This window comes from Phyllostomus hastatus, unplaced genomic scaffold (genome assembly GCF_019186645.2).
Source record: "Phyllostomus hastatus isolate PE091 unplaced genomic scaffold, TTU_PhHast_1.1 phas_contig_196, whole genome shotgun sequence".
Classification (NCBI taxonomy): domain Eukaryota; kingdom Metazoa; phylum Chordata; class Mammalia; order Chiroptera; family Phyllostomidae; genus Phyllostomus; species Phyllostomus hastatus.
The window spans coordinates 29,399,594-29,412,160 of NW_025333709.1; the positions used below are offsets into that span (position 1 = coordinate 29,399,594).

Here is a 12,567-nt window from a genome sequence, read left to right on the forward strand (position 1 = left end):
TCTGGGCTTTGCAAAACCTCCTTGTATCCTAGACCCTTTCCTTTTAGCTAGAGCGTAGCCAAGTAAAAATCAAAATAACCGCACACACTGGCAATTAGAGGCCACGTTTAACGTTTCTAAGGCGAGCAGTATTTGCATTAAGCAAATAGGAACTTGCCTTCTGTTATCCGTTTAGTGAAGAAACTGTTTTCGAAAGACTGCCTGAGACTTCGCTGAGCCTACAGGGAGGAGGGAGGACCCCAGCCTGCCCCCAGAAACCTGGTTCCTGCGGAGAGCACCCACAGGCTGAACCTCAGGGACCGGCCACTCTGTGCGGTTTGGTGTTCACCAGCAGCCGCTCCTCCTCAGGCAGCGAGGGGGGTTACTGCAGGTACTTACAGCAGGTAAAGTCTAGTTTTTCACTTGAAGCCCCAGACAGTGGTCAAGTGTTTGGCATAAAAAAGCAAAACAACAACAACAAAACTACCTTCATTTTTCTTAGTAATTTTTTTGCACCCAACTTTAGTCAAGATCTAATGGAAATTTCAAAAATTAGTCAGGAGGTTATTGAATAAACCCATCTCCATTATCCTGCAGGAAGCCACCACAGTCAACAAAATATGTACTAGACACCTGTTTCTTGAATAATACAGTATGTGTGTGGGGGGTGTAGGATTTGCAAAATTTTGTTTCTGAAATGATGAGAAAGTAGAAATGACAGCATAATAGTTGAAACCAATTCTGACAGTGTTCTAAACATCAGATTTGAAACCCAAAATCTGACAAGTCTATCATAATTCACAAAAATTAAGCTTAGTCGCAGGCTCTGTGTTAAACACTACACATGCATTCTCTTAGTTCTACCACCACTTTATGAGGTAGATGCTATTATTGTTTTAGAGATGAAAAAGATTTAGAGAGTCAAAGGAACCAGCCTAAGTGTACACAGACAGCAAGCACTGAGCTGGGATTCTCCAGAGGCAGTGTCATTCCGGGGTGTGCTCTCAGTAAGATAGGGCCAAGTCACAAGTCACTGCTGCAGGGGCACCAGCCTGAAATTATCAGGAGACCAGGTGATGTATCTGCCAGCGCCGCCTTGACCAGATCATTAGTCTCTCAGGGCCACAATGAGCTGTTTATAAAATGAGGGTTTGGATTCAATGTTCAAGGTTTCTACAGGCATTCCGAAGCCAAGTATAAATTTCTGTTTCACCTCGGTTCTCTTCCACATTCTGCCCTCTGGTGGAGGTGCTACAGGAACTGTGAAATTAAAGTAGCTAAAAGGTGAATTTCAGACAGAGGCGATAGTCTCCCTTCTCTATCCCACAACTACACTGTGCTCTTCCAGGGACTAAAGCTGAATGCATGCATTGACGGTGTAAAACTTCTTTTAGCGAGAAAACCCAACCAGTTCTAGTTCCCAATGGCACCAGAGTTAACACTTGAGATATTATCCTTTTCATGAGGATAAACAGCTATTTTTATACTCTTTGTAACATTTATAAGGAATCATAAAAATGTTAGAAGCCTCACAGTAATCTCCAATGACCTGTTTGAATTATTCCTTAAAATTTTTGCTGCATTTGCCTTTCCACTTAAAGTGAAGACCATCACCTAGTATTCTGAAATACTTCAGTTTTACAAAAAGAAACATATTTTGCCTCTGAAATTATCATCTAGCATTTCAAGTATAAATCCAACTAATAAAATGATTTAAAAGAAAAAAAGATTTATGGAAAAATCAAAAGGTAGTGAATGTATCTCAGGAAAGGGTGATTTCACAGATCAAACTCTGGTTACATATATTACAGACCCATTCAGTGCTTAGTATTATAAAGGCAATTTGAGAACAAGAAAGAGAGATCCTAGGGAGGCAGCCAGAATCCTAGGATGGTAAGAGGCAGGCAGTGGCTAAAACAAAGGCTTCCCCGTGGCTTATCTATTCAGCTATTTGTTCAGATAACACTCACTGAGGATTTGCTAGCTGCCAGACGAATAAAATAGAGTTCCTGCCCTCTCAGAGCGTGCAGTCTACTGGAATACGTACATTAAGCAAGCACAGATATGCATAAACTATGGAAAACACTTGCAAATAATGTAGGACTGGCTTGAAAGAGTTAGAGTATGACTTTTTTAGCTGAAAATGCAAAGCCTTTAAAGTAAAAAGAACAAAGCACCCTGGCTGTTGTGGCTCAGTGGATTCAGTGCCAGTCTGTGAACTGAAAGGTTACCGGTTTGATTCCCAGTCAAGGGCCTATGCCTGGATTTCGGGGCAGGTCCCTGGTTCAGAGCGTAAGAGAGGCAACCAGTGGATGTTTCTCTTGCATATTGATGTTTCTCTCCCTCTCTTTCTCTCTCCCTTCCCCCCTCTCTAAAAATAGTACATAAAATCTAAAAAAAAAAAAAAGAACAAAGCAAGAAACAATTGTACATTTACCTGATGCAGGGAGGAGTGTAAAAGGTGAAAACAACGTAGTATCTGAAATAATATATTCCAGCACACTAAAACATGATCAAAGTAGCCCATGTAGACATTGTTTGCTACATATATTTCTGAGACATCGATCCCCTACTCTAACATACCAGAGTGGTCATGGGGAAGAAGGTAATAAGAACCGGCCCATAAACAGTTCCAAAGGAGTTGTATTTTTAGCACCCTCACACCCCTGGTGCTCATTCACGTTCAATGTTTCCCGCAACACCAGGGCACATACTGAATTTTGACTGCCCAAATACCCCTCCACAGCCCACCCCCCCACCGCACCCCCACTTTTGCCAGCGTCCTGCCTGGTCTTCCTGGGACCAGTCCCCCCCACAGTGACAATGACCACGTGAGCAACAGAGGTGCCTCAGTGAACGTTTTTCTCTTCTGATTATGAATAAATTTATAAGAGAAGTCTTGAATTTATAAGATTAAGTCACATTATATTATTATAGCTAAGAGTGTCTCAGCCCTATGTGCCAGGGACTTCACAAATTGACACATATATTCTGTTTCTAATTGTTGAAACAAACCTAGTTTCCTCTGTTATAAAGTGAGAATAATAATAAATCTACATCATAGACTATCAAAGGGATTAATTAAATATGAAAAGTGCTTTAAAATAATTGCAGACACATAATAGCTACTACTTATTGGGCACTTACCATTGTTTCTCCTTGTTAGAGGAGACTGAGGCTTACAGAAGTTAAATAAGTGCCTGAGATCTCACAACTAGAAAATGGCAGAACTAATGGGGAACTCGGGAGTTAGAAAATTTTAGTTTAAGGTAATAGTTAATAAGCCTAGTAGTTAATGCATGTAAAGAGCTATTGTTTCAGGAGCTGAAGGCATGGCCCACCCTGACTCCAGGAGACCACAGCGATTGACCTTTGAGCTCCAGAAGAGACCATAAGCAATCAACGTGCTATCTGAGCCATTATGTTCTGGGGAGAGCAGTCCACCCCCCAGGACACAGATAAAGAAAATCAGATGAAAGGATGTTAGGGAAATTACCAGACTGCAGCTTTTATCTGACTAACTTCTTTCCTGAATTCCGAATCCCTTACCTACACTTTTTCCTCATAAAATAGGCTGGCTTGAAAGGAAGTGTAAGCCAATCTGTTAGGATATGTACCCACCGTCTTCTCAGATCACCGGCCATCTGCCTAATGCGCCCGTAAAGATCCCGCATCTGCTTCTGGATTTTGGTGGTGACAGGCAGCCCCAACGCCGACTTTTCTGGTTTCAGAACCACAACTGGAACCCAAGCAATCTGCAACTAACTAAACTGACCTCTTAACCTCCACCTTCTGCAGCAATTATTAGGACTAATGCAAAGTACCCAAGGAGTTTATAGCCTACAATTACTCTGAATTCATTCATTCATCCATCATGTATTTATTGAGCGCTGTTGTGGGTTGTCTAGTGCCCCTCCCCCAAACTAATGTCCACCAGGAACTTAAAACTATAACCTTCCTTATTTGGAAATAGGGTCGTTGCAGACGTAATTAACTAAAATGAGAGTATACTGGAATGGAATGAGCCCTAAGTACAAAGAGGGTCTCTGTAAGAGACAGAACAGGACTCACAAGACAGAACACTGAAAATGGAGATGAGTTTGGAGTGATGTGTCTACAAGCCAAGAGACTCTTGAAGGATTAATGCCCAAAACCAGAAGCTGGAAGAAAGGCAGGGAACGGTTTCTCCCGGAGTCTCCAGATGGAATCAACCCTGCTGATTAGACTTCTGGACTTTGAACTGTGAGAGAATACACTCTTGCTGTTTCAAACCACACTGTGGCATTTTGTTATGGCAGCCCTAGGAAACGATCCCCAGCATCTACTACGTGGCCAGGCACAGTTCCCGGCTAGAGTTCCGGCTGTAAAGAAAACCGCACCCTGCCTTCCTGGAGCTTAGTTCTAGTGAAAGGATTCACACACAATACACAATACAAGGACAGGTACTGTCTAGTGCTGCGAGGAGAAAGTATTAGAGGAAGACAGACAAAAGCCAGGTGATGGTGATAAGAGTAGTTAGGGAGTGTCTCTCTAGAGACATTTTAACTAAATGAATCAGAACTGTGGAATTTCCGGCTGTAGGTGGGTAACTCTTCATAGCACCATTTCAATACATGCCCCCACATTAATTGGAAAGAAAACTAAGCAAGATTCTGAAATACATGAAAATGGTTTCCCAAATGGACATCTGGTCTCTGTCCCTTAAAAGAGTTTGGAGAGCAGAGGGGCTCCTAGCTCCCCCCAGCCCCCCACAGTCACCTCTCTTCTAGGAGGTAGTCATCAGTACTCTGCTTCTTCCTCCCTCTATGGAGCTCATCAACCTCACAGGCAGACCCTGAGGCCCAAGGCTTAGGGAGGCCAAACACTGCCACTCAATGAAAAGGGCAGCTTCCACAGACCAGACAAGGCACACAGAGGCCTTACATCAACTCCAGCCTCAGACCTGAGACATCTGTCTCAGGGTGGGCAAACACAACTGCTGGAGTCACCAGGGTCCCCTGAAATTAACATAACAAGCCAAAAAGTCTTCACAGGTCATCTTTAAACACTACTACAGATACTTACCTGTGTTTAAAATTGTTAGCATTCATAGCCATAAAATTCAAGCATCAGACTTCTTTGTGAAAAGCACGTTAATGCTTTTGTTCAATAAAGTTCCTTTGGCAATTTCAGCAAAGATCATACCAGTTCTTTTGGGATAATCTAAATTTAATTGGGACATGAATAGTGAAATTAACTGAAATACAAACACTAGGTGTTTGCCAATCCCTGAAAGTGTTTTAAGGCAAAAAACTTTAAAGGTATCAATATAAACATTCCACAAATTTCAAACAGTAAGCTAATAATAAACTTTTATAATGACACAGTAAGAAATGATGGTCATCACAGTCACAATTTTATCTTTTCTTAGTGGCTATTTGAAAACTTTTTCCATGCCTTCTCCAACTGGCTCAGACAGACACAGAAAGGACAGGTATTGCTTTATTTCCCTCAGAAAATTAGTGTATTGACACCAAATTTAACTTCATTTTAACCTTAAAAAACTCGTGTTTCGTTCATTCCCCTTCTGCTCATTGTCTGGTGGTTTCTGCAGCATCCTCATGTCACTGGCTCCGAGCAATGGGGCCCTGTGGGAACTGGAGGCATGGGCCTTTGAAGCTGAGTACTACCAGCACCTCCAGCCTGGACCACTTCCCAATCATCTCCCTCCCTGCTTTGATGCTTGCTCCCTTAGTTTTTTCTCCACACAGCAGCCAGCCACATTAAAATAAATAAATAAATAAATAAATAACTATTCCCCATTTAAATGCTGCCCACTGCAACTAGAATAAAATCCCAATTCCTTACTATGGTCTATTAGGCATGTATGAACTGGCCCTAGACCCTCTCTCCCTCTCACTCTCTTCAGCTCCAGCCACACCAGCCCTTCTGGTGCCTAGCAACTCAGGGACTTTGTACTTGCTGCTTTCAACCCCTCACAGACTTTCCCCTCAGATCTCCAAGTGAAAGTCATTCAGGTCACAGCTGATATGAACCAATTGCTGAGGGACTTTCCTAATCTAAAGTAGCTAGTGCTCTTTCACCCCACTCCCACCACTTTCTGTACTGTCTCTTATTTTTTAATACCATTTATTAGACATGGCATCGCATTCATTTTTTTATCTCCTCCACTCTTGCAGCAGCTCCCTGAAGGATCGCTGTTATCTCTAGAAAGTACCTGTCACAGAGGAAACACATGTATTGGTTGAATAAATGAATAAACAGTTGTGTGACTTTGGGCAAATTAAGCTCTGTGATAACAGCCAAGCAAATAAAAAAAAACAGCAAAGAGTTTAATTTGTCATTCATTCAATTTCCTTCTTCTGCTCACTAAATTCTTTACCACAAATTAGACAGAAAACCTAGCAAGACCAGAAGAACGGCCGACAGACACGAGCTAGGCTTCAGGCTTGTTGAGTAGGCCAAGGTTCTGGCATGAAAACAGCTTTTCAAGGAGACACTCCCAGTGGCTCGTAGTCTTTACCGCTCGTTTCAGAGCAGAGTGAGGTGACCCCGGGAGTAGCAGCTCTAATTCAGAGCTTCTGGACACCAACCCAGTAACTCTATCACTGAGGAAACTGGAAAAAAAACAAAACAAAAAAACCCCTAAAACTAATAGCAAAACACAAAGCCCGTAAAGAAAGGAATGAGTGCCCTTTGATTTTAAACACCAGCTAATACCTGATTCATCAACAAGGCATTAAAAAAAACACCGAGTTAAATTTAGCAAAATTTAAAAATCCTTCATTGCACTTGTTTAAAACATATTTCTACCACTTTTTACTATCTAGAAATTACTACATTTTGCATCAAATTTTGGAGTTTTATAGGTTGATACTAATACATAGCCTAAACCTACAGGCTCCTGAATATTTTAGATATTAGTAAATATGCTAGATTACAAATTTGGTATGAAAAACTTTAATGAAAACATTAATCATACAAAAATTAAATAACAAAACCATTTAAAATGACTTACAATTCAAACAGATTTGGTACTGACATTTCTCTATCAGCCTGATTTCATAAGAACTAATTACTTCCAGATAAAATCTACTTACAGTAAGAAAACATGAGAATAAAGTACATAAAGCTCATAAGCCCTGTGCTCAGCACATAGTGCTCATAAATATTAGTTTTTCTTTTATTATTACTTTGAAAAGACACAGACAAGTTTTACAAAACATGCCGACATCAGCTGAAAACTTCCTACACTAGAAATAGTCACGTGTGAGGAATCTAGCCTGGCATATTCTGAAAACAATTCTATATTCCTCTGAGGAACACGCTACATAAAAATTTATTTCAATAACTGGTAAAAATTCCTCACTAATAAACCAATGTCTGGAATCTAATTGTATAACTTCATATTATAATTTAAGAGGTCTTTCAGAGAATCATTGTTTTAAAGTACAAATTACATGATGAAGAAAAGTACTTTTTAACAAGTAACTAAAACATGAAACATTGCTCTTTCTGCACATATGGCTCAGTTTCATCTTAATTTGGGAAAAAATATCTTGGTTTCAAATAGTAAATGAAATGACTATGTTAATACAAGGAAGCACAATGAACAACAACATGTTACCCTGCTACTAACTATGCCTTATGAAACACTTTATAAATCCAGTCATGCTTTTAATATCAAACAATGTTATACTGCCACTTCTCATACATTAAATTAAGATAAAGCTTAACATTCTATCCTTCTAACAACAAATGGAAGGGAACAGAGACATGAATGCGAATGTATATCATGTACAATATACACTTCCTAGTATTCCAAATTTAATAACGTATCTAAACCCAATCTGAGGTATATTAACAGGTAAAAAGCTTTAGTTCACCCCCAGGCTATGTACCAGGCGAACACACACACCACAACTGTACACACTGGAAGGAGACGATATTTATACTTTTGCCACAGCGTTAGCTCAACCGCCACTTCATCTCTTTTCCTGTTCTTCTTCCGACGACCCTTCAGTCTGTTTTCAAAAGCCTCCAATTCAGCCTAAATCAAAATAGTATTATTTTATTAAAACCAATACATACATTCGTTTAAAATTTTCCACTTAAATGAAAATACATCATTTTTGGGAAATTTTTTAATAGTAGTGATATATAAATATATTGATATTTACTGATCAATAAATATATTGATGTGATTGTTCAAAAAAATCGCTCTACTACTAATTGTATTCAACAAATTCAGACTTCAGGAAAGCAGAAAGGGAAGTGGGGAGTAATAGAAGAGTATTTCAGATGGCAGGCCTGACTTTGACACTAAATACAGAAATGATTAAATCAGAGTGCCCTAAAATATAGGCATCAGTTTTATTCTTCAACACCAATAATCTACTGGGTCTCTACAATACACAACCAACAATGACGCAAAGAAACACAAACCTAGGTATTTTGTTCAGTTACCTGTTGTTTTCGTTTTTCCTCTTCAAGAGCAGCTTTGGCTTCTGCTTCTTTTATCTGTTTACAGACATTTAAAAGTAAACCAGCATTGTAATTGTCAAATTTTATATAGAATTTTAACATCTTCTCACTGATGCTCCACTAACCATAACTACTTTTGGAAGCTTTATACTGGAAACTAGTGTTACCACGGTACTGTCTAACAGAGTGGGGCGAGGAGAGGTAAAACGTTATACCTCACACGAACACTTCAATTTAACAACCATAACAGATATTAGACCACAGTTCGAAGAGTTACAATAGTATAAACAGAAATGCTTTTAAAACTGGATTTTTTTTCTCTTGAGTAACCATACTAAGAAGCTATGATTAAAATTACTAAACACCACTCTCTTTCTAAAGTTGAAATTGACCATTTACTTCAAATGTCTTGAAGGGAAAATAGTTTCAGTTTCAAACAAAATCAAGAATTTATTCACTGACGGGGTTGAATAAGGGAAACAGTAATACAGGAGGTAACCCAGACAGCAAAGAATCCTAAAACCTTATTTTTATATTATTTTAGCCTGACTTTCAGGAGGCTCACACTAATGTTAAGATGAACGACCATGTCCCAGAGCACACGCACTAACTGGTCTAGAGGATGGAAAATCTGGTACACAGTAAATAAAAAGCACCCCTGCAGATTCAAAGTAGGCCTATAAAACTAAGCTGTAATTACAAAATCAAAAAATGAGATTTCAAGTCATTCATAATAAGAGCATTAAAAATGCACAAAATAAGCAGGGAAAGGCCACTGGCACATCAAAGACAGTATTTAATGTGACGTCACCTCAGACGCTTTCCGCTTCATCTCCTTGCACGTTGTATCGCATTCTATGGAAATCTGATTTTCACGTACTTTGTTGCACTGCAATTCCTACAAACAAAAATTTTCACATTTCGGATTTAAGACTTTTCTCTCAAAGTTCTAACTGTACGTCTTAAGCAAAAATTCTCTAACAGCTTAAAATTATGCAAAATATTTAACAGTCATATCCATTAATATTTAATAACAATATGGATGCAAGCATCAAATTTCTTGGTCCAAAGAGCGATTATTACCTTATTTTTTCTTAATTACAAAAAAACAAATACCATCAAATTAAAACCATCCATTTACTGAGTGCAACTGTTGAGAAAACTTTAGTTTTTTTTTATTTCTTGTTAATCTTCTAAAACTTCCAGGGAATAAAATGTTGAGAGCAGTGCCACCAACTGCCCTCTGACACACTGGAAACATTCTAAATCTGCACTACCCAATGGAGCAGCACTAACCACAAATGGCTACTGGGCACTCAAAGTGTGGCTAGTGAAATCCAGGAAATAATGGTTAATACTATTTAATGTTAATTCATTAAAATTCAAACTTAAACAGACATATGTGGCTAGTGGCTACCAACTCAGTGCAAGTCTAGAGCCTTTTCTAAAGAGCTACAGATTTTCCTCTCAACCCGTAAACCTTTCTTAAGTTTAAATAAAAATCATCCTACAGGTTGTATCTGCACTTCACTGTCTCCTTAAAGAAACAAAAAACTAATGTACTTTTTCCTTAATGACTTGATAGCAATACTATGATCAATTTGTGTATTATGTTATAATAAATCAAGTGGTCCTTATTTTAAGTAGTCTCAAGCTTTGATTTTATGGATCTTTTATTCATCTCCTACTTCTTGCTGCCAGATGTACTTTTGCTCTAAGGGTACCTATTTGTATCATTTCTCCTCTCTCAGACTCTAGTTTTTTAGTTTGCATCTACCAGAGTTAAGACCACCACTTCCTATAAACAAAGTGTATATGCTTCAGTGAAAGCACTTTGTAGAATGGTATTTTATTACTTAGAGGGGTTTTCCCCCTTTACTTCTTCATTTTTGGCAGATGTTGAAAATAAACACAGCTTTGTCCTCTGAGGGTAGTCCAAAACAAGAAAAAATATCATGAGCAAATATTAAAGACAAAAATGTGTGTTTGTGGACATCAAGTCTATAAGCCTGAAAGAAGGACATCTTTTTTCATTCGAAAGGTACTCAGAGTGCCCACTACATGCCAAATGCTGTGTTAGGGACAGGGGACATAATAATGAAAAGAGTATAATAATAAGTACTACACTAATAATAATAATAGCTACTATTAGCAGCTACTGTTATATTATTAAAAATTAAACATACTATGTTACTAAACATAGCAGTCATTGTGCTAAATGCTATATAAGCATCACCTCTTGTATTCCTTTCAATAAATCTATGTATTAACGTTATTTCACAGATGAGGAAACAAGGTTATAGACGTGCCTAGAACCACAAAGCTCTTGAGAAAATGCTAGGCCCCAGTACAAAGAAAGCAAAGAGGAAGAAGCACCTGCCACTAATTCTTTCCTTCACAGTCAAGGAAAGAAGACCTTCGCAAACAAGTGCTTACACTGGGTGTTGGCAGGCTCTTGTGAGCAAAGTGATAAAGAAATTTTCTGGCCAACCCAAACATTATATTTTACACAGAAGCAAGATATACATATCCACAGACAAAAAGAGACTGTAGTGTAAATGTTAGGGCACTTATGTAACACATTCACAGAGACAACTGCTAGAGGATGAGACTGGACAAGCAAGGAAAGGTAATATCATAGATTCTGTTGTATGTTGAGTCTGTGTATATGTACATGTTTCTTATAAAATGCTTATTTTTTCCCCACAGTGGATGAAGAACCACTGTGGAAGAATTTACACTGGGAAAGTATTATGATCAGAGGCTAGAAAATGTGTTATGAAGCCACTGTCCAAGAACAAGCTGTGGCCAAAGTTCTAATGGGTGGCAAACTGCCCTTGGACAATTAACATGAGATCTGAGAGAAAACTTGAGAGGCAGCCCAGAGTAAAGGTGGCTTGACTAAGTGCTGATTTTCATGTGAAGGCGGTCCAATTTAAACATCTAAAACTTAGGAATTCAACTCCAAATGAGGTCAAGCCTATAAATTTAAATTCAGAAGTTATTTACCCCAGAAAAAAGCAGTAGCAGCTATGAAAGTAAATGAAAAGACCCTCAATAAAAGTAAAAGATTCTCAATAAATATTTGTTGAATGGATAAGAGAGTCAATTTAAAGGCATGAAAAAGGAGCCTAGCTTTAGGAAATGACCACAGAAACAGGAAGACAAGAAGGAGTTACAACTGTAACTGAGAGGGGAAAAAACCAGAGGTCAACAGGAAAGTCAAGGAAAGGAGGACTAGAAAAAGACTATTCGGCCACTGGTGCACTGGCATCTGAAAACTCGAATCTTCCACCCTCAGTTTTGCCTAATGGTATATAATTTGTTGCCACTGAGCTTTCCAATAGTTAGTTTTTGCCCTCTTCCTCCTGTTACCATTATTTTATATTAAAACGAGTTCTCTCCAAGTTTGAATGTTATAATTTTATAAGGCTGTGCATGTGAGGTCTTTCTAAGACAACATTTTTAAAGCATAATACTGATGGCAAAAAAAGTTTCATAAAAGCAACAAAGGTTAATTCCAGATCATTTCTTTATTGTTGTTATTATTATTAAATTTTTAAAATATGTTGATTTTTTAGAGAGAGGAGGGGGGATGGAGAGCGAGAGAGGGAGGAAGAGAGAGAGATGCACTTTGATATAAGAGAGTTACATCGACTGGATACCTCACATATGTGTCCCAACCAGGGATTGAACCCACAGCCTAAGTATGTGTCCTGACTGGGAATTGAACCCTCAAACTTTCAGTGTAAAAAACGATGCTCCAACTAACTGAGCCACACTGGCCAGGGCCAGACTATTTCTTAAACCATGAAACTCACTTTATTACCCACATGTGTTCCTGTGCAAATACAAGTGTAGTGCCCTTTTTTTCTATCCAAAAAGGAAGCGGGGGGGGGGGGGGGGACTGAACTTGGTTCCAACATAAAAACAAAATCATCTTTTACTATTAAACTACAGAAAACAAAATGCCAAACAAAGCTGATTTTTAAAATAAGCATTTACAGGCACCTGGGTCGGGCGGAGGAAGCAGGCTACAGCCAGCTGTGACTGTGAGAGACTTGTGGCTTTTTGGAGAGGTGGTGTGTACAGAACGCTGGACAG

The 12,567-nt window shown here is 38.8% G+C and overlaps 1 protein-coding gene across 4 annotated transcripts in view; it reads right to left on the bottom strand.

Annotated features, from left to right (window-relative positions):
- Positions 1-6,933: 6,933 nt before the first annotated feature.
- Positions 6,934-12,567, bottom strand: part of NFXL1 (nuclear transcription factor, X-box binding like 1) — a 48,127-nt gene continuing 42,493 nt past the window's right edge. For all 4 annotated transcript variants that reach the window (XM_045834550.1, XM_045834552.1, XM_045834551.1 and 1 more), the window contains exons 21-23: positions 9,275-9,361; positions 8,446-8,499; positions 6,934-8,029 (exon numbers count right to left, since the gene is read on the bottom strand). In XM_045834550.1, the coding sequence (XP_045690506.1) occupies positions 7,862-8,029; positions 8,446-8,499; positions 9,275-9,361 (309 nt within the window). In that variant the 3' untranslated portion in view covers positions 6,934-7,861. The remainder of the gene's footprint in view (positions 8,030-8,445; positions 8,500-9,274; positions 9,362-12,567) is intronic.